The sequence below is a fragment of the Drosophila teissieri genome, chromosome 2R (genome assembly GCF_016746235.2).
Source record: "Drosophila teissieri strain GT53w chromosome 2R, Prin_Dtei_1.1, whole genome shotgun sequence".
Classification (NCBI taxonomy): domain Eukaryota; kingdom Metazoa; phylum Arthropoda; class Insecta; order Diptera; family Drosophilidae; genus Drosophila; species Drosophila teissieri.
Window position 1 is genome coordinate 22,065,186 of NC_053030.1, and position 22,425 is coordinate 22,087,610.

The following is a 22,425-nucleotide window of genomic DNA, read 5'->3' on the forward strand; positions in this document are numbered from 1 at the left end:
TTGATAATCATAGAAGTTATGCCTAAAAAGTGTTTCCATTGCGTTTTCTTTGTTCAACTTACGTCTAAGCGGGCGCCCACTGTACTTCGCCGCGTCACCATCAGATCAGCTGTTTTCTGTTGTGGACAGCTGTTGTTGCTGCTCCGCGAAAATTACGCATAAATGAAAAAGTGAATTGGATTTGGCAGCAGGAAAATGGACCAGCCCGATGACCATTTCCGCTACATACACAGCTCCTCGCTCCACGAGCGTGTGCAAATCAAGGTGTAAGTGGAAAAGGCCACGGAAATCGTGGGGAAATCCAACGCCGAATCCAATCATTGTGGCTTTTCACAGAGGGACGCTCGAAGGGAAGAAGCGCCAGCCGGACTATGAGAAACTGCTGGAGGATCCGATCCTGAGATTCTCGGGCCTGTACTCCGAGGAGCACCCCTCGTTCCAGGTGCGTCTGCAGGTGTTCAACCAGGGCAGGCCCTACTGCCTCCCAGTGACCAGCTCCTACAAGGCATTTGGGAAGAGATGGAGCTGGAACGAGTGGGTTACGCTGCCCCTGCAGTTCTCCGACCTGCCCAGAAGCGCCATGCTAGTGCTGACCATCCTGGACTGCTCGGGCGCCGGCCAGACCACGGTCATCGGAGGCACCTCCATCTCGGTGTTCGGCAAAGACGGCATGTTCCGCCAGGGAATGTACGACTTGCGAGTGTGGCTGGGAGTCGATGGCGATGGCAACTTTCCCAGTCGCACGCCCGGCAAGGGCAAAGAGTCGTCCAAGTCGCAGATGCAGCGCCTGGGAAAGCTGGCGAAGAAGCACCGGAACGGCCAGGTGCAGAAGGTGGACTGGCTGGACCGACTCACGTTCCGCGAGATCGAGGTGATCAACGAGCGCGAGAAGCGTATGTCGGACTACATGTTCCTCATGATCGAGTTTCCAGCAATCGTGGTGGATGACATGTACAACGTGAGTGATAGGAACACTGATATTGGCCAGCTCTGAGCTGTATCTTGTCTTACAGTACGCCGTGGTCTACTTCGAGCCGGAGGGTGACGTCAAATACAAGCTGCCGGCCAAGCCTAAACTGGTTTCTGTGCCGGACTCCGAGATTCAAATGGTATTGAAGCTCGAGAATAGTTGTGTTTAAAGATTGATTCATAATCATATTGCAGGAAAACCTGGTCGAGCGGAAGCACCATCGATTGGCCCGTTCGGAGCGTTCAGGCATCTCGGATAGAGATGCCAAGCCGACAGCCAGGTATTCCTCACATTTGCAGAGATTTAAACCCCACTCATGTATGGTATCCCCGCAGCATTCGCGATCAGCTACACACGATTGTCTACAGGTATCCACCCACCTACGTTCTGAGCAGCGAGGAGCAGGATCTCGTATGGAAGTTCCGGTTTTACCTCTCCTCGCACAAGAAGGCTCTGACCAAGTTCCTGAAGTGCATCAATTGGAAGTTAGAGGACGAGGTTACTCAGGCGCTTTGGATGCTGGCCAACTGGGCGCCCATGGACGTAGAGGACGCCTTGGAGCTGCTGAGTCCGACTTTCACGCACCCCCAGGTGCGGAAATACGCAGTTAGTCGATTGGCCCAAGCGCCAGACGAGGATCTGCTGCTCTACTTGCTACAGCTGGTGCAAGCTCTGAAGTACGAGGATCCGCGGCACATTGTCCACCTGCATGGCTGCATCTTTCCCGAGCGCGACGTGGTGCGGTCGATCTTGGACGACAATGGATCCCTGCTGGATCAAAGCAGTCTATCCGATCTAAGCGCCACAAGCAGTGGACTCCACGCCTCGGTCATTCCAGCCAATCAGCGGGCGGCCAGTGTTTTAGCCGCCATCAAGAGCGATAAGTCAGTGAGCCCCGGATCAGCGGGTGGCAGTGGGGGTCAGGGATCGGTTGCGCTTCCGAACCCTTCTGCTCCCGCCACTCCTGGCAGCAGTTCGTTGCCCTGCGACTCAAACTCCAATGCCCTCATGCTGGCCGAGGGCATCAGCTTTGGCAGTGTACCAGCCAATCTCTGCACATTCCTGATCCAGCGCGCTTGCACGAATGCCACGCTGGCCAACTACTTCTACTGGTACTTGTCCATCGAGGTAGAGGAAGTGGAGTCGGTGAGGAAGCAGGACGAACGGGCACACGACATGTACGCCATGGTGCTCAAGATGTTTCTAAAGGTGCTAGAGAACGGTTTGTGCGATTCAACCAAACGCTGGTTCTTTCTCTAATGTGCTTTCATCCTCACAGGCAACTTCAACCTAAGAGGCATCTTTTACAACCTCCGGAAGCAGCGGCGTTTCATCGACGAGCTGGTCAAGTTGGTGAAACTTGTGGCCAAGGAGCCAGGGAATCGCAATAAGAAGACGGAGAAATTCCAGAAGCTGTTGGCCGAGCAGGATATGTTCAAGGTGAACTTCACCAACTTCGAGCCCATTCCGTTTCCGCTGGATCCGGAGATCTACATCACCAAGATTGTGCCCATGCGCACTTCGCTCTTCAAGAGCGCCCTAATGCCAGCCAAGTATGCTTGCCCAAACAAACCACAAACTATTCAAAGAACACTTGGTTAATACTATTCCTGTTCCTAGGCTCACGTTTGTCACTTCGATTGCGCATCACGAGTACGCTGCCATTTTCAAGCATGGTGATGATCTGCGTCAGGATCAGCTCATCCTGCAGATGATCACTTTGATGGACAAACTGCTGAGGCGCGAGAACCTCGACCTGAAGCTGACGCCCTACAAAGTGCTGGCCACCAGCTCAAAGCATGGATTCCTCCAGTACGTCGACTCGTGCACCGTGGCAGAGGTCCTTGCGCGGGAGGGCAACATCCACAACTTCTTCCGGAAGCACCATCCGTGCGACAATGGACCCTATGGCATTTCGGCGGAGGTCATGGACACCTACATTAAGAGCTGCGCGGGCTACTGTGTGATCACCTACTTGCTGGGTAAGACTGCTGCCGGATAACCCGACGGATTCTGCTAATCCCTGATCTCCCTTGCAGGTGTGGGCGACCGGCACTTGGACAACCTGCTGCTGACCACCAATGGCAAGCTCTTCCACATCGATTTCGGCTACATTCTGGGCCGCGATCCCAAGCCCATGCCGCCGCCCATGAAGCTGAGCAAGGAGATGGTGGAGGCAATGGGCGGCATTAGCTCTGAGCACCACCACGAGTTCCGGAAGCAGTGCTACACGGCCTATCTGCACTTGCGCCGGCATGCCAACGTGATGCTCAACCTGTTCTCCCTAATGGTGGACGCCACTGTGCCGGACATCGCGCTCGAGCCCGACAAGGCGGTCAAGAAGGTGGAGGAGAACCTGCAGCTGGGCCTGACCGACGAGGAGGCAGTGCAGCACCTGCAGAGCCTTCTGGATGTGTCCATTACGGCGGTGATGCCGGCTCTGGTGGAGCAGATTCATCGATTCACTCAGTACTGGCGGAAGTAAAGAGCATGGCTTGGATAAAAAATTGTGGGAGGAGCAAGTAATCTTTGTTCAGTTTTTACAGGAATGTAAATTGTTAAACATCAAAAGTGTACACTAGACTTAATTTACAAGCATATACCATTATCCTTATACCTTTGTTAACATAACAACTACGAGTATGTACTGATTACTTAAGGCTCCTACAATTTTTTAGCCTAACCACACGCTTGAAAACCTTCCCATCTTACCGCTCCCTACTATTAACCCTAGTTGTAAGTTTGCTTTAGTCGTAGGTGGCCTGTAGCCAAAAGTCCGTAGTCCTCAGTCCGGACCCCAAATGTATCCACATATTTCTTGTCTCAATTGCAATACAACCCATTGTTCGAGCAAACATGCAGGTGCGCTCAAAGAAGCCCGTTTGGTTTCTGTTCAAGATGCTGGAGCTGCTGCTGAGCCTGGGCTGTTGCCTAGTCCATTGGTCCTGCTGCAAGAAGGAGGACATTCCCCACATATTCCTGCTATGTGGCACCTACGGGGGATCGGTCATCATATGCTTCATGTCCCTAATTGGCGCCTTCTATGCCGAGCGGCCGACCATGAAGCACGAGGCCCTGTTCGGCGGCATTTTGGGTGGCCTCCACATGGTCACCGTGTACGCCAACATGTACGTGGCCACCTTGGAGGAGTTCCGCACCGAGCGGTGGCCTGGCTTCTACGCGTGCTGCAGGAATAACGCCATCGTGGCTCTCTACGCTGGCGCCATCTACCTGCTGCACTGCACCTTCGCCCTGGACCTCATGCTCTCCCACTCGCGCAGCAAACGGAACCGCAAGCTGCATCCGCTGCGGAGCCAGCGACCGCTGCAGCTGTACTTCATCAGCCGGGGCGTGGAGGCCTATCTCAGTCGCTTCTGGTTCTTTCGGCGCATCGCCGCCAGGATGCTGACCAGCGCTCAGCCATCGGAGCACTCGGCTCGGAAGCGGCAGGCCTCGTCCTCCGAGTCGGACTCGGATGCCAGGGACAGGGAGGCTGAGCGGATCAAGCACTCGACATTTGTCAAGTAGGCGGATCTCAATACTTCCTCGTACCAGCAATAAATGAAGCCCATCCACCTGGGCGTGTGTCCCATTCAAATGCCCGCCGAAATGCAGCCCTGGGGCGAACAGCTGTGCGCTGCATAACAGCCCTGTCTCTTCGAGCGCGCGCACTTTGACAGCTGTTCGTTTACAGTTCGTTCGGTGCTTGCAAGTTTGTTTGGCGCGTCGCGTGTGATTTACGTTATTTTTCCTGGAATTGCGAGGATTTTTTGGATTTTGGCTCTGGCTTAAGCGTGTGGAGGAGTACGGCTTTAACGACGATGGCGAGCGGGGCGGTGAGTTCCGGGTGTTCCGGGGGGAGGCACTGCGTCCACTTCGCCATTGTGCGGATGCATTGCTGGAAATTTCTGTCTGCAAACTTTTCCGATTTTCATAGTTCGATGCGTGGTGGAAAGTTCTGCTTCTGCTTCTGTTTCTACGGCCGGCTCTTGTGCTCTAGGTCTGTGTGCCTGTGGTTTTAGTTAGTGGCAGGTATTCGTAGCTAAAACTTTTGCTAAAAGTTAGCCGGGGCCACTAAAGTTGCCGCCAGACGACGCACTCGCAAACAAACGAAAAAGCCGGCAGCAGCACACACTCGCGGCCACATCCATATGCACACTTACTCCCAGGCGGCCAACTGAGTTGGTCGTGCCAGAGCGAACTGCACAGTGGGCCTTGGCTAACTTAAAACAGCAGTAGTATCTGTGCCTGGGCTTCATTTCCTTAAGCAATTCCAATTTCTAGGACTTTCTTTCATTCATTCATTCTGCCTTTGGAAGAGGCTGAAAACTGTGTACAAACTGTGTAATAATCATTTCCCGTTTTCGCTATTTTAGCTTACTATTACGACACACTCGATCTGGGCAATTTTGAGTAATAGTAGCAGGAATCTCTTATCGGAGCACTATGCCATATCCACATCCACATCCATATCCACATCCATATGCCACTCTTCCCGAAGAGAGCCCCGTGCAGCTGTGAGTGCGAGTGAGTGGGAGTGGGAGTGCGGGCTTGCGAGCGAGTGAGCATGAGTCACCGCTGCCAACTGCACTCAACTTGGCCTTTGTTATTGTCTGTGGCTGCAAGCCACCAAACCACCTAGCCACCAGGCCACCGGGCGGCCCAGCCCAGCTCAGCTCCAGTCCACTCCCCCCCGACCGCTGTTAGCCCCAATTCCCCGGTCGTGGTCCTTCGAGCCGGGCCGAATGCAGCACGTGTTCATTTTGGTGTGCAAAGTCACTTGGAATGCCAGGCTGGAGTTATGTGTGCGCCTTTTTGTGCGATATGTGTGTGCGGATGTGCAGATGTTAGTGGGTGTGTGGGTGTGGAAAGCGTGTGCATCTGAAAGATACATTTTCTAGATCGCAGCATGTTTGGTTTAGTTGGCAGCTAAATTTCACTACGTGCAGTTTGCGGTGGGTGTTGCAGTCTAAGTCGCGGAATTCCAACTATGTTTCGCAATTGCAACATTGCCGGCTGGTGATAACGATAAAGCGGCGAGTTTCCGAGTCGATGGAGTGAATAAGATTAATCGTTATGGTGATGAGTTCATTACGAATGTGCGATATCGTATGGTCGATGAGATGCAAAGGGCTGAGATAGCTAATTAGAGTAAAATAGGTGATTCACGTTTTCCAGTCAGCTTAAGTTGCAGTTTTTCCTATTCAAGTCAATGCATTCATTGTAGATACCAAACTATCAATGATAGGTGAACCCATCGTACCGAAATAGTAGCATAGTGGTAGAATATTAGCACGTTCCATAAATTGGTAATCGCTTTTGGCTTTTCGTTTCGCCTTATTTCGAATTCGGGGAACCCAAAGGTAGTTCGTCTATAATTTCACAATCGACCCATGGGTGCCACTGTAATTGAAGTCTTAACTCTGCTCTGACTTCCTATGTGCAGTCGCTTTTAACTGGAACTTTTGGGCCGTCGAGTCGTTCTGTCTTCCCCATCGACGAACCACGAACCCAACTCCCGAAACGAAGGTTCCCATCGTAGCACCAAAGCCCCATAAGCCCCCATCTCGGGTTTTGGCCCAAAAACGCTGTGTACGTGCCGCTAGTTCAGCTCCATAGATCGTCCGGCGGTAATCAGTTTACGCTGACGTTGTTTGCTTACTACTTTCCCCGCCAGCTGCCCCCAAGCCCCCTCTGCCCACGCCCCTGCCCATGCAGATACAGCTGGGGTCAGCAAACTAGCCTTTGGTATAGAAACTTCCCATGAAATATGTTTACTAGTAGTTTCCAGATTCAAAAACATTACTTTACTCTACTGTGCAATACGATGTGCTTTCTACGCAAGTGCACTATTATTTTGACCGCGTCTGTGCACAAGTATGCGCATTCATATTCAAAGCCAAGTGCAAGTTGTGTAGCTACATGCGAAACTCTATGTAAAGCGAAGTGGCTCTCATTTATTTTTCGTTCAATTCTATTTCGCTGCCGTTCGTTTTTCATGAACCGATACTAACACGAGTGCTACTATTTCAGTTGGTTACTAAACATTTAGTGCCCCCCCTCCCGGCTGTGCCCCCCTCTCCGGACTGCCCCTCGAGCATCGAGCGAAGCGGGCTGACTAAGCGAACGAGCAGCGAACGGCAGCGGACGAAATGTCGCGCCATATTAACCATATTGCGCGGGGCCAGAAGGGGGGGCTTTTGCATACTGCCCATGCCCATGCCCGTGCCCCAGTATGTGGGGTTCCCTGTCCCCTCATTGCCCCTGCCCCATGCCCCACTCCGCTCCTTTGGCCCGCATCTGTCGCCTGGCAGTTGGCTGGCTGCAGTTGCTCCATTTGTTTGTTTGTGTTGGCCTGCCAGCCGGCGTGCAAGTACAGTGAAGCCTTGTATCTGAACAATTGATTTCCTTAGTCAAAGATAAAGATACGATGAGCCTAGTGATCTACCTCCTGCCACACTGCAAACATTTGGTGTTGCATACTTACAGGTGGCGGTTAAACTTACGTTTTTCCAAGATTCAAAAACAGCGTCCTTGTTATTTTTTTAAGTGTAACATTTCATTTGATGCGAAGTAGCTTACTTAGGGGCTCCACTGTTCGGTTTAGTTTTGTTTGAGTGTGGCGCTGTGTTTTCGCTACAGTTGTTGTTGTCCACAACGTGATAAAAACTTTAAACATTGAATTGTGATACTTCGTCACTTGGTTGTAAATTGAAATAAGACCACCTTCCCCCCTCCCAACCCCCTACCACCAAGTGCAGCCCAAGAATACCCCCATTTCCCCCGCCCGCCCCCCGCCGACGTAGGGCGAAATGCGAGGCGAGGGCAAAAACAAAATAGATGGGAAAACCGAGAAAAAGAAAAATCTCTTGCAATTGTCAGCAAATTTCCTTCCAAGCAGCGAGAACTTGGGCACAACAAGGGTCTCAAGGCAAAAGCAAAAAAAAACATTAGGAGCAGCCACTGAGACATTTGTTTAGTTGGGCTTTCAGTGCTTCAAGCACCCGTCTTTTTTGCGAGTGTACTCGTATGCTTATGTGTGCACCCATTATTTATGTGAGGCTCTGCCCGATTCCATATATTCCACTCCTCGATCGCCCGATTCCGCTCACAATTTCAGTGCACCTTCCGACGCCTTCGGTTTGGCTCTCCGATTTGGCCATCCGTTTGGGATTTAAGTTTTCAGTTATCAATTTTCTGTTTTAAGTATTTAGCTTTTCGGTGCCTGCGGTTAAGTAGATCCCTCGATTTCTCTGCTCGCTGCTTTGTGCGGTTTAATTCGGCGTTTGATTTGCGAATATGCGCAAAATTTGTGCAAATTAAATAAATAATGCACGTGCTCGAACTTTCAATGACGCTGGATTCAAAAGGCTCGTGAATAAATTGAACAAAAGAAAGCCAAATGCATATCACATTTGATCAATCGCACAAATAATTCACATTTTTTTATGGTGAGTTCAAAAATCTTATTCAATGTGAGACAAATTAACGATAATGTAACTTTGCATCAACGTGCTTGGTTTCCAGCCACTTGGAAGTTCACTTTCAGCAGAATGCATAGGTAATGTTTAGTTATCTAAAACCACCAAGCAAAAACCATCATCGAATAGTCCGGGCAAAATCAAAACGCTGCGAACGGGCTTTTATGGGCCTGAAATTACCGTAGGCCGATTGCCAAGTTTATGGCTCTTGAGTCACAGACGGCTAGCATAGCGCACTCTGCTTACCTTTGGCTCAATTATCTGATAAGGAAAGCCAGATATATATATATATATATATGTATATGGGTATTATGTGAGGAGGGGCAGGGGCAGGGGGCGACTTGAGCGATATCCGCGGTTTGTTGACCTCCGCGCTGATAAAGATTTTCCCGTTTGTGTATCTTCTGCCCGCTGGGTTTGCGAAAACTTAACTTGCACGAAGATCATGGCTAGAAAGCGGGCCAGAACGACCGCTTTATGGCTAAGAAGCGGCTACTACATATGTGCTGCGACTATATGGTAATTAGGCGGCTAATAAGTAAAACCCGCACGTAGCCCAAATAAAAATGGTAACAGAATCGACGATTGGTGACAGACTCTCCGCTTCTCTCGCGCCGCTTTTGGTATCCCAAGGCCAGTGGATCTATCAGGTTAATTACCCGCCATTGTTAATCCTAGTACTCCTACACCCCGCGCCCTTCATCTCATCTCGTTGTTAGTGGCCAGTTGCCAGTTGACAGTTTTTTGGTTTTCTGTTTCTGGGCCCAGGCAACTTTTTTCCATGCCCATAATGAATTCAATTATTGTCACTCGAGTGCGTTAAGTATGCCGCAAAGGTATGTGCCGTGTGGTCTATCTGTATCTGCGAGATACATTCGTATGCTAATACGTGCCCAGCCACGAAAATCTAACGCCGAACGGCAAGACAAATAAAAGGCAAAGGCTTCTGCGTCACTTGAAATTAAAATGCCTGTGCAGAAATAACAACAAAATTACCAAAATAAGTGGAGGCTAAGGCTCAGAACTAGTTTTCGAGCGCATTTCAGTCGCCGGGGGGAGCTTGACAGCTTTGGGCCACAATGAAGTGCGAGGGCGGCTCGAAAAGTTGGCTGACAGTTCAATTAGTTGCAAACACAAATGGAAGCATGTTAGAAAACTTGGGACTCCAACTAGTAGAAATCTAACTTCCTAAAAAAACTAATGATAGTAAATTTAATGATACCTAAAATACAGAACTTTCAGATCAGCCCCCTTGATGTGACTTTAAATTTATAACGCTTTTTGTGCGGAATTTATGAATGTAGCTACAGATAGATTTATTTATAATAAGTTAATGCTCCCCCACCTTCGGCTACGTGATTATACTGCCATTCGGCGCTGACAGACCCCAAAGAGCATATAGATATACGTAAGTATAGTATTCTCCGATTTCGCCTGCGTCAGTAGGGTCGCCATGTTGAAGCCGTGTTTCGTTACCAATTGCGATTGCCGATCTAACTTATTAATTTATGAACTTCGCCTAATGTCTGACTTCGTGTGGCTGCTCTCCACTCGGCGGGTTTTTGTCATTCGCTGTTCTTTTGGGATGGGCCCCGCCCTAATCTTTGCACAAAGCACTGCTGCCTTTTGTTTTTAACAATTGCTCAGTGCCTCTCGCTCGCACTCCGCCTAGCGCCCTCTCTGTCGCACCCGCTGGGTTCTCGACTTGCGCGTGTATTTGCTGCCTTTATAAACATGTTTTCGCATTAATAATACATTTTTATTCGCTAATTTAAATGTTGTTTACATTTAACAAAAAACCAGTTAGAGTCTGCGACATATAAGCAAATATATATACGATACACCTGCGGTCACAACAGTGAAGAACGACTTAGCCATACATTTATCTTAATAAAATAGATTAAAGTAGAGTTTATTTCAAGTATAGCCATGATATCGTGTATGAAATGACACATAGCTTACAGATAATAACTTTAAACCTTAATACTACTAATATGTTGACCGCAAACGTGCATGAGAGTAGTACATATAGAAACACCCATACAGCAGCACTTCTGGGTGGAGCCTAAAACTTTGATAATTTACTTAGTCTGGGCATGTTTTTGTATGGGTGTGTGTGTGTGAGTGCTTCTTTCTTATTCGTTATTTATGCATTTGTTAAACTTAGACTTGGGAATCATTCGATGGCGACTTAAGAGTTACTCTCTTCGCAGAACGCTCCCCATGGCCCAGATACCCATGCTTTCCCGCTTTCCCGCTTTCCACTTCAGAGAAGCTAGACCAACAATGGTGGGACTGGCAAGTGGGAAAGGGTTCGAAGTGGCTGTGTCGCTTTGTGGGCGATTAAACCACCCACAATCAACGCCTCCAGCAGCGGGCTTACCCACTTTGCCTCCTGTTCTTTTCGCCAAACAAATCCTTGTCAACGCATTAAATAAATGTTGTCGCACCCCCAAACTGCCTGATCGTATCCTGCGTCCTTTCAGCCTGTCCTGGGTCCAACCTAAATTTTAATCAATGTGCTTACCTTACATGCGATTGCCGAACACCCATTAACATTTGTTTTTGAACTTCTGCTTGAGTTTGAGTGGGTTAAATAGATACATCTGTATATGGGTCCCAGACCATCCTGGAATTTTGTTCAGTTCCGGAACCTTTTGATGTCCTATCTGCGCTGAATTGAGTGGTTTTATCTTGGCAATTGGTAAATGGTATATGAGTGATTCATAATTTCCATTAATTGAGGCCTTCTAACTTGATCAACCACTAGAGTCGGCGGCATCCACTTCATTCAGACAGAAAGGGACGCACTTGGGTTTATGGCCGGACTCAGATAGGGGATTTCGGTTGGAAACCGAAAACGTCGTCCCCGATTCGGTTGACAATGGAGCGGAACTCGAACCCGTGCGGCAATTTGGGGCAGCATTGAGGAAGGGTGATTGAAACGCGACAATTTGTTGGTTCTCAAGTGCCTGAGGCTCGATGCTCGCTGCTCGAGGCTTGAGCACAACTTGAATAACAAGCAATGAGCAATCCGCAATCGAGGGGCGAATGTATAGCACACATTACACCAATCAATCCGAATCGGATCCAGCTGCCCTTTCCTCGAATTCAAGTAAACAAAAGCCATTAGCAAATGTGTATCCGAAAGATGCACAAACGGCGACACTTGAGCTGGTGTAATCAAATCATAAATTCATATACACAAATGGAGATAGATACGGGAATGTTCGCCCTGTGTCATTCTATGCATTTTCCATTAGAGTCGCACAGATATATAGTACAGATAGATATAGATATATGTACATATCCCTTCCAGTACGACGACGCTTTCGTAATTGGTTCAAGTGTCTTTGGTCGTTTGCAACCACAGAATCACAGCAATGAAACACAGAAACTGTACTTTATCGCCAACAATAAGATTGTCGAATCCCAAAAAACCAGCTGGTTGTTGCGAACGGAAACTCCTTTCCATCCTCCGCTCATCTCCGTCCATCTCCATCTCCATCTCCGCTCGCCTCCTTGCGCTCCGGGGACTTATCAAACTATCTTCGAGCGTTTTGCATCCCCTTCGCATCCCTTTGCTTCCTGTCGTCCCTGCTTCCATCTCAGCTAACTGAGTTCATCTCCGCCTGTCCGTCGAGACTTTTCCTATTGTCTATACCCTAACATTAGTTGCCAACTGGGAGTCATAGTTGCTATTGCATCATAAAAAGCACAGATATCCTTGGGGCGGCAATCTACTACTGCCACTTTATTGCGATTTAAAAACTTATTGGCATACCAAGTGTGTAGATGTCCTTTTAGTTTATATCACAAAATAAGGTTTTGAAATATATTTAATCGGTTTTTAAAATACAACCCTATTGTTGCGCTATTTGGGAAATTCTCCCTCAAAGTCAAGTTTCCTTCAGTGCCTTTTGATTCCATTTTTTAAGGGTATTCCAAACATCGCAGTGGTCAAAAACCCGATTCTCCCCTTTTACCTCCTTCATTTCCATTGTAATGGGTCCGAATTCAAAAAGTCGACAACGCGCATATTTTAAGAAATCATTTCTTGATTACGACGTTTGAAAACAATTTGTCTTTCACTCTTTCGCTTCAGTTCTCAGTTCTCAGCTTTTGGTTATTTGGTTACTTGCTGTATATATACATATGTACTTCAATCTACATATAGCCGAACATAGATACAGATGTGTTTGTGTAGAGGGTTTGCTGCTTTTGGCTTTGTGTGTGAGAAATGTATTGTGTACTTAGCGCAAAGTTGTCTGACTTGTTGAGACTTTTTTATGCATTATTCTAGCGCCCATTTTGATTTTTTATTATTGCTGCTGCGGCTGCTTTTTCTATTTCTATTTCTGTTGCTTTTCATTGGCTTTCGTTAGAAAATAGATATATATGTAGATACGGCGGTACTACCGAGCTAAATTGATGTGGTTGCTTTTTGTGTTCGTTACTTACTGGGCATTTGATGAAACTGAATTCATAATTTGAATTGCTGTTTTCTTTTGGGGGATAGAAATGGGATCGAATTGATTTCAGCTTGGAGGGCTTCAGTCCATGGACGTCAAGTCAATTTACTCTAAGTACTCTTGCTTCTATTATTCCTAAACAATACGTTGTAATTTAATATCGAATATAAATCTATATTTATTAAAGAACACTTTATTTACCAGGAGATGTGTATGATAGTGTCTACTTGATGTTTTGGCTGAAATGGTTCAACAGTATTTTTACTTTCTATGGGTCCTTTTGAACTTTTCTCCTTTCATTAATGAATTTTGGTGAATCGGCGGAGGAAGCGAGAGGGCGATAGCCGTCACAACAAATGGCAATAACACCTGTTGAGGTCACGCACACAGAGGTTGACACACACTCGATTTCACACAGACACGCGCCGTCGACACGCGAAAAGGACAATAACATTTGCTCACGTGTTGAGAGGATGAGAGTGGGAGAGAGGCGAGATGAGAACGCCAAAGCGGGATGGGTGCGAGGGGGAAGGCAACTGCGGCCGAGCACATGTCTGCGTGTCGTTCTCCCTCTCTCCATCGCTCGCTATCGCTATCTCTCTGCTTCCCTCTCTCGCACACAGCGAAAGGTGCGCGTCTGTGTGTCCTTGCCGTCGTCCTTTTCGTCTCTGTTTTGTTTTCGCTCTTCGTGCGTGTGAGTAACATGTGCACATATGCATATACACTCACACACTCACACACACACACATACGTGCCCATAGGTCAGGTTCATAGCCCGCCTCGGGCTCGAATTCAGGTTACGGATGAGGATATCGGGATAGGGACATCGACAGCTAAATGCCACTAAATATGCAGCATAATGGAAACTGGGCCGACTGGCGGAGTGGCAGAGTGGCATGTGTCCTGCGGCTCGCAATTCGATTCCAAAGGTGTTGCAGCCTGTCACAATATTGCGTGCTCCCCTCTCCCTCTCCTTATCCTTTTTCTTCTCCTTCGTCCTTTTCTCCTCTGCTGATGCTGATAAGAAAGGTCCGGGCGGCGGAGGAAGAGCGGCTACGGCGACCGCAACTGTAAAATGTCAACAGTTGGCGACCCAGGACATGAACACATGTTGCGATAAGGACATGAGCAGGAGGAGCATAAACATGCCAGCACAAGAAGTGTGCAGAGTAGGCTGTGGGATGACCCATAAACGGAGGGAGCCATAAGCTAACGGGACTAAAGGAGCGCATTGTGTCCTGGTTGTTCATAACTCTGGATGCCAGTGACATAAGGATGTTGGGTTGGTCTTAAATGCGCAAATATAGAACATAACGATGTCTGAAAGTGCAGACATTCCGTTTACCTAAACCCAATATGTTTATATCCTTGGGAAGATACCATTTCTGTATTATATGATCTTGAATGTCTAACGTACCTACTGAAGGTACTTTCGACCTTAATTTGAATATGATTTATCTATTCTGGCTAAATGAATATACCTATAGTTGTCATGATAACAATGAAATGCGAATCACCATGAGATCGTCCTCCTAAAATCCGACTATCTCATTACGTTCAGCTCACTAGAGTTGAATAAGGGTGCTATCAAATGGCACTTCCGATCCCGGCAGCAACTGTACCTCTTAGATCCATAAGAATGAAGAGTAAAGAATAAAGTCGCACGCAAAAACCGAGACCGAAACTAAATTTGAGCTCGGGCGTCGAGCAGAGCAAGTCGAACACCCTAAGTCCTAAAACGCAGAACGATTCCAGTGGTGCCTCCTGACTACCTGAGCAATAGCCATGTGATTCGTACCTTGAGGCATTTCATTCCATCCATTGGTTTGGGATTTGCCTTATTTGTAGTTCTTTCGGCCGCGTTTGTTTGTGTTGTTTGTGTAGTTCGGCATGTTCCTGGTAGATATTTTTGCGTCTTGTGCAAACACACAGACTGCCAGTCGCAGCAACTGGGGAGAGATAACAAAAGAAACACGTTATCCTTTTTTTCATGTTAATGGTTTATGGTTTCCTTGTTTTGACGGTGGAAACAGGAATGGGAATACGACTATGGGTTGGCAGTGAATATAATAAGAGCGTCTAATGCCGGGGAATCCATTTCCATTCTCCAATTTTGCGACTCATCCAAGTCTTAGGATAAACGCTCACAGAGAGAAAATGTGCGTAGCTAGGATGATGTAATATACAATAAATAATCTCCTAATACATATAGTTCGATATTTCAAGAAGACATTAATGTGGTGAAGAAGACATAAGAGAACATTTATATACTTTTATTTTTAAATGAATAAATTCGATCCTGCACAGCTGGATTTTCCTCAGTGTAGCCTAAAACACAGAGCGCAAATCAATGAAAAACTGAAATCTGAAAAGCCAAAATGCGTCTTTGTTGCCCATGTTCCATCTGCCTCATATGCGTAGTTTCAGGAACTAGTTTTGCGCCTTCTTCGCCTTGCCAAACTGCGCAGCTGTTTGGGCCAAAGTCCTTTGTTTGCAGATTACGAATGCGCAAGCCTACGATCCATAAGACTGCGAGTGTGTCTCAGTTTCCATTTTGGACTGCGGAGATTCAATTACCATTTGAACAGGTGTCCCTTTCCCCAGATTTGTGCTAATATTGCAATCCACTGCTGAGACTGCAACCCTCGCGCCATTTTTGAGTCCTTAATCCAGGGGGTGCAACTATTATTAAACAAATTTAAGTCGCTGGCAATGACAATAACTGAGTCACTCGGCGAAAACGGGTGGTGGACCCAGAGAAGTTATGAGAGGCATCTACGCATCTGCATCTATGGGTTGTCTAGTCGGGCGGGAACTGTACTCGCTCGACATTTGAAATTCAAATCGCAGCGGCGTTGAAAGCGTATTTCAATTTTCCCCCTTTTGTGGCAGATTGGGAGATTGCCAAATCGCACTTCACAGAGCTCGGCTCTAAAGTTAGGCAAATGTATTTACATATTTAGCCATGAAGCCGAAGGAAAAGTGACACAACACAACACAAAGCAACTTTTTAGTTGCGGGGTTGCGCGAGCAACGCAACGTACAGATACTCAGATACACAAAGCGTCGAGTTGAGATATTTACCCCGAGATACGCATTAGAATGGATGGGCTGCCCCTGCTGATGATGATGATGACGGTGATGTCGAGGGAGGATGGCATATCCCAGGCAATAATCTAATGTATTCAATGTAATATCTACGCACAGTTCTATGTGAATATTTGTGAATTTGTGTATTTATGGCTTTTTTGTACAACTGTATTAATGGGCTAAAATTCTTGATTACTATGAAGCCATTTGAATTCGAATTCTGCCCTCAGATTTTTATTAACGAACCACCGCCCTCTTCCGTTCCGTTGGCTATGTTCAAATCAAAGCCATTGTCTTATGGGCAACAAATTTTCCATCAATTTCCCCGCCCGCTTTTCATCGCCAACCGCGAAGTACACCCTTCAGAGACTGAAAGGGGTTGCAACATGTATTTCCAAGCTATTTTGAATTCGAGTGGCCGGCGGGGCAGGCCAAAATGCCAAAATGCCGAAATGATGCATTAAACTGCGGAAAGATGTGCGAATTAGTTGCCAGCAGTGGAGATTCATCGGGTGGGAGGGGTCGTGCCCTTTGAACTGGAGTGGAGATCGGTGAATTGAGTTGTTGAACTGGAATGATTGCGTGTGAAGGGTATCAAACCTGCTTATTGAACATGAAAATGTTCCGAAGTCCCGAAGTGCACATGCCCGTTGCTGCTGAGAGCCACCAAGGATCATCGGTAGAGAAAGCTAAACAGCACTAATAAATCTAGTTAGGCATTTTTTTTTCTAGAAATTTGATTACACTATCTCCGCCATACCTACATGTAAAATATAAAAAAGGGCCAAATTATAATAGAACATCTCTCTACCCTTAATGGGATTTCTTTCCTATCTTCGCCTGAGATCCCCGTCTTGTGAAAACAAGTCCTTGGCCCTGCCTAGAATGCCTAGAAATTCGTCAACTAAATGACAGACATCCGTCCCTCGGCGATGACTCTCCCACATTGTCATTGTTCAACGTGCATGGCTACAATAATTAATTTTCCCAAATCCCGATATCAGATTTATCTGTGGAAAACGTTTTAAGCCTCCCCCTGAACCGAGAAAAAAAAAGGAAAATGAGCAAACGCAGAGCGTAGAACAAAGCCGAACAAAAAACGAATGCGAACAATGAGAGATATTTTTAAATGGAAAATTTCGTATTTAATCCTCACTATGTCCCATTCCTTTCTCACACATCCATGTGGCTATCCGTGCATCCATCTATCTATCTATCTGTCGGTTGGCTCTTAACTAACCCAACCTTAGAATGCCTTGGATATTTCGGTGCTGTGGTTGTTGTAATTCATCACCTACAAATCAATCATTTTGACGAACCAACTCAACTCACTAAAAAAAGAACGTTCGAACCGGGAGAAGAACGAAATAAAGGGAATATCGCACTAAGAACGGAGCGTATAAAATGCACACACACTGTTCTGGAGGGACAATAGATCAATGCTTCCATATCAAAGAGTCGGCTTGACCTTTTAACGCAAGTTATGGCTCGGAAGGTGAGGGGTGCGGGGTAAGGGGTCGGGGGTTGAGTCGAGGGACGAGATGGAAGCCTGTCTCAGCTCGACTAATTGTCTCCCAATGGATCACTCTCTGGGCTGTTACACTGGGAAAAACTTCAGAGTTTCTTTGGAATTGGAAAAGTATATCAGTGAAAGTGCAATTTTACCAACAATCCGAAATATTCAACGTCTTAAAACTGATAGAAGAGCTTTAATAAGGTGCCTTCCTTTCGAGCGATCTCTTTTAAGCTATAACAGCTTGATAATTTTAGCAGACAAGTTATAACAGAGGTATATAACAGAGGTAGATAGTTGATGACACGTGTTTTTTCTGAGTGCAGCTCTCTCTATCTCGGACGCATGAAAAATGTTTTCATTCCATAGATTTATGTAGATAGCCCTGCGAAGGTGTGGTGTAGGTGAGCGCGTGTGTGTGCGTGTGCTGAGTATCTGTGTGTGCCGGCACTTAATTTGTTGTTTCTGTGCGCTGCAGCATTTTGGTGTGAGATTACGCATTCTGAGTTGCCTGCCAGATCTTTGACGATCCTTTCAGAATTGGAATTCTCATCTTGTCTTGGCTTAGTTTACAATGCTCTTTTGATTAGGCCTCGGAGGTGGCCCCCTCCCCCTACCCCTCACCCTACACCTCCACTTCCACACCCCACCCCTGAGGTACCCTGCCGTACGTGATTGGTATTATTCATCACTTGTCCTTCGTTGTATCCTATATCTTTGGCATTTGTTCCTTCGCCTCGCATTCCGGCTTATCGGGCGAGATTTGTTTAGGCACTCAACCTTGGCAGTGTTTAATTAAAATTTTAAGTATGTATGCTCAGGTAGTTTGCTTTTTGGTCTTGCTGTCCTGTCTTTGCTGTTTGGTAGGTAGAATCAAAATGCTCAAATTTATTTAGTTGGCACAGGAAGTCGTAAAACATTTGCGCTCACTGACTGGGATTTTCCTGAGCTGCTGGAAAATTTTCTAATTGATTTTTATAGATTTTCGTTCGGACATTTACAGGACTTCCACTGAGGGAAGTTTCCCCAACTGAATAGTGGAATGTGGAATTGTGTTATTGGGCGGTTTTGGGGGTTTGGGGCGCTCGAAGGGGTCAACAGCCAAAAACTGAAAAGTTTTACTGAGTACTAACAATGAATGCAGTCGATAAGTAGTGGCATAAGTACGATTTCATTCCTACGCACACAGGCGCATGGCACATAAAGCCAGCAATGAGAAACGAGCAATGGAATCGGTTTTTAATTTCGGGCGACACCGAACTAGCAAGTTCACTTACCACCCATACTACTTGGATTCAAATAGATATATATTTACCATAAGATACACATACTAGAATGCTAAGGAATGTAGACCAAAACCGATAAGTTTTAGATATTTTACAATTATTCAGAATCGTTTTATTTGGAGATAGCTTGAGCGGAATCAATTGAAGTAACTTCTTTGTCGCAACTTATTACCAACTCTTGCGTAAGGGTATCCTCAAAAGCTCCGAACTCCTCCACCCTTCAAAGGACATCGAATCGACTCAAGGCACAGCTGTTGGAAAAGAAGCAGAAGTTGGATAAAAGAGCTGAGCCAAAGAAAGAGGAAAGGAAAAGAAAAGGACAGCAGGCGGAAGAGGACGAGGAGGGGTGGGCTGCGGGGATGGTCTCAAAATAGTCATTGTAATAAGAAAATTTTGATTTCATTTTTAGTATTTGTGTAAAATTTAATAACGCCGCACAAGATGGCTGACTTCGCAAGGGGCAGGCACAACAAAAGGAGCGAGCAGGATGGCCGGATGGGCGAAAGAGAGGGGGGTGGCATGGCCATGGGCGTAGCGGTGGGGGTAGCGCTAGCGGTAGGGGTAGGGGTACGGGTGAGGGAGGGGCAAGGGTAGGGCTGAGGGGTAACTAAAACGCTTAAAACACACAATCTCGTTTCGGGTTCGGTTGGGATTTCGGGGTTACGCTTAAACTCTAAGTACATTTTAACTTAACTGCCTTTTTTGTTGTTGGTCCTTCGGTTTTTTGCTTTTTGTTAGTAGCCCTCCCCGCCGCACCCCGTTCACCCCTCTCCCACGGCGAGTTGTAAGGCGAGAAGGCAAAAAACCCAGATGATGATGCCGATGCCAATGACGATTACCACGCCAGGATGATGGGGTGGTGACTGGGTTGGGTGGTGGTTCCTCAACTTCTAACTTGACTTGTGTGTTTGTGTGTGTGTGTGAGTTTGGGTGTGTGCGTTCGCCTGAGCACAATTATAAATTTTTGGAATTGTTGTAATTTAGTTTGTTTGTTTGCCAGTTGGATGTGCTGGCAGCTCGCTCCTGCTCGCTCGCACCTACCACAACCCACACGTATCCCTCGCTCCCTCTACTGGCTAGTTCGAATGTATATTTGCGCTAGGGTTTTCCCTTTGTTATGTACTAGCTTTGCTCCGTGCTCTGGCCAGTAAGTGAAGCAAGCACTTTGATACCCATCAATTAGTCAGGCGCTCAATGTAACCCCATTTTGGGCTGAGAGCTGAAGACTGAAGACTGTGCCGGCAGCTGCTGCTTAATGGCCATGTCTTGAAGACCTCTTTAGTACTGTACCCATGATTGTGTCGAACAATTTGATTTAATATTTCAAATCTCTTTGTGGGAAGGGGGTAGAATGCAACCATGACAAACACCTATAGAAATCAAAGCCGAAGTTCGAAGGTAACGAAACTGTGCGCTGAGAAGGGAAGGGGTATGGGTTAGGCTTTTCGACTAATTCTCAGATACCAGATATCCCTAACGTAACCCCGCATAATCCGTTGCCTCCATGCGCGGCATACCCTTTGACACCCTGTTCATAAAGGGCACAAAACTTTTCTCCTGACTGCGATTTCCACTGCGACTGCTGCCTTTGCTGATTATCACGATAAAGCATAATGATTACATTTTTAGTAGCAGCCGCTTGAGACAGTGAGTGCGAGCGGGACGGCGGCAGCGGGGAGGCACTGTGAGTGCGAGCGAGAGTAATTATGGTTCGCAAAACGTCGGAGTTTTTGAACTTGTTGGGATTTGGATTGAAATTGGGCTTAGGTTTGGGTTAGGGCTTGCCAGTTCGGAAGTTCGGGAGTTCGGGAGGGTTGGTATATAGCGGCATTGGCTTGCACTTGATTAATTGCGATTTATGTATATGCGATATGGAACTTTGTGTGTAATTACGGACGGGTTGGTTGGTAGCTCTTATAACGGTCGTTGACATGAGGGTTCCTTCGGATTAGATTCCTCTCGTTCGTTCGCTGTGAAATTTGAGCAATAAGCGCGGTGATTATGTAAGAATAATAAAAAAGGGGGAGGCTACCCGAGTAGTACTCCCGAAATTATGCTATGCAGCTGCAACATCCTTCTTAAAAAACGAGATACTTTTTTTTTGCTGGCTGGGCAAATAATTCAGATTTGATATTTGTTGTTTTTTTTTTTTTTGTTGAGGAGAGCGCACTGTTGCTGTTGTTGCCGCCGCGTTTTTGCTTTTTGTTTTGCTCGTCCATTTGCTACTCCCACTCGGCGTAGAGCAAGAAATGCAAAGACGAAGAGAGCGGCAGAGAGCGGAGTTGGCAATCAGCCCAAGTTAAAGTACAATTGCCGCTATTGTCATTACTTTTGGCCCACATTTAAAGCCGAATACAACGCACACCAGCAAAGCGCGAGAGCGCCGCTCCCGGATTGCTCTCTTCAGCATGTTTCGTTGCTGGCACGAAGTGCACACGAAGCGTCTTCGGCTCCGCTCGTGCTTGTGTGCGTTTGTAAATTGATTTTATTAGTTTTTCGTTGTTGTTGTGTGTTTGTCGCTGCCGCTGTCGCAGCCGCAGTCGCCGCCGGCAGAGAAGAATGATTTTAAAAAAATTTTGAAATGCGGCCCTTTAGTCAGTAACTAAACGTGAAGCAGTGCGAACGCGCGCAGCGGCACAATTCCAGCGTTCTTGGCTTTCATCCGGCGTTCTTCCCCCATCAATCACATAAGCAACCCGCCCAATGAAACCTAGTGCTAAACACAATTTTGAATCGGTTTTCGAGTGCTTACACAACCAAGAAACCCACATATAAACCAATTTACCCATGTGAACATGTGCAATTAATTGCAAAAACTACGAAATACTAGAAATCAAAACAAATACGATAAACTTGCTAAACTCTCGCTTTTGGGATTATCAACAAACACACGAGTGAACTTTTCGCAAGGATTTGTGAAAAGGATAACAAACGCACACAAACAGACAATCAAAATGGTAAATATGAAGCTGGCTTATTTCTAAAGGGTATCCTTGGGGTTCTAACGTTCTACAAGGACCTCAAACATGGGCAAGGGAATTTCATTGTTTGGTACACACATACATATATGGTACTTTCGCGTTATCCTTAAAAAGGATATTTCGGAAAAATATTAAAGGAATAGCAACAGTAGGGCTTATAAACTAGAAGCAAACGAGCAAAAGCGCCGAAAACCTCAAGAATATTGGCCAATATAACGTCGTTCTAGTGCCGCATTTTCATACGCCCTATGAATCAGCGCGCACTGGCTAATTTCTGTTTTATTAGCCAAGTTTGTGTGACTTGACTGACACTCCTTAGTCTTAGTCATTAGCCAACTGGCAAAGTGGCGAACTGGCAAATGTCTTGGTATCTTCGCCCGCCATTTGTGTGGGCTAGATAGATTGCATATTATAAAGTGAGACATGAAGTGAGATACCATACCGATGGAGATATTCCGATTCAGAATCAGAATCGGCGAGTACCTTTTATTTGGCACGCACTCGACGCCGCGGCGTACATATAAATTTAGCGTAATCTCTTGGCTGCATATTAATTTGTGCTCAATATTATTGGCATCGCTAATTTCTATAATTTCCGGCGCTGCTGATTCGCTTAACTTAAGCGAACTGCA

At 46.6% G+C, this 22,425-nt stretch overlaps 3 protein-coding genes across 6 annotated transcripts in view; all 3 read left to right on the forward strand.

The window, feature by feature from the left end:
• The first annotated feature begins 124 nt into the window (after positions 1–124).
• On the forward strand, positions 125–3,805 carry LOC122612209 (phosphatidylinositol 3-kinase catalytic subunit type 3). The gene is made up of 8 exons (XM_043785659.1): positions 125–266; positions 337–958; positions 1,014–1,109; positions 1,165–1,250; positions 1,306–2,192; positions 2,250–2,523; positions 2,591–2,952; positions 3,010–3,805. Exons 1-8 carry the CDS (start codon positions 196–198, stop codon positions 3,453–3,455), a joined length of 2,844 nt encoding a protein of 947 aa, XP_043641594.1. The 5' UTR covers positions 125–195; the 3' UTR covers positions 3,456–3,805.
• Positions 3,806–3,819: 14 nt separating this feature from the next.
• LOC122612211 lies at positions 3,820–4,560 on the forward strand. Its single transcript, XM_043785665.1, has one exon. It carries the CDS (start codon positions 3,827–3,829, stop codon positions 4,496–4,498), a length of 672 nt encoding a protein of 223 aa, XP_043641600.1. The 5' UTR covers positions 3,820–3,826; the 3' UTR covers positions 4,499–4,560.
• Positions 4,561–4,652: 92 nt separating this feature from the next.
• Positions 4,653–22,425, forward strand: part of LOC122612210 — a 36,042-nt gene continuing 18,269 nt past the window's right edge. Inside the window, exon 1 of one of the 4 annotated variants that reach the window (XM_043785660.1) lies at positions 4,653–4,806. In XM_043785660.1, the coding sequence (XP_043641595.1) occupies positions 4,792–4,806 (15 nt within the window). In that variant the 5' untranslated portion in view covers positions 4,653–4,791. Of the gene's footprint in view, positions 4,807–8,126; positions 8,422–21,429; positions 21,770–22,425 lie in introns of those variants that run through there. The other 3 variants (XM_043785661.1, XM_043785664.1, XM_043785663.1) reach the window with 3 other exon arrangements.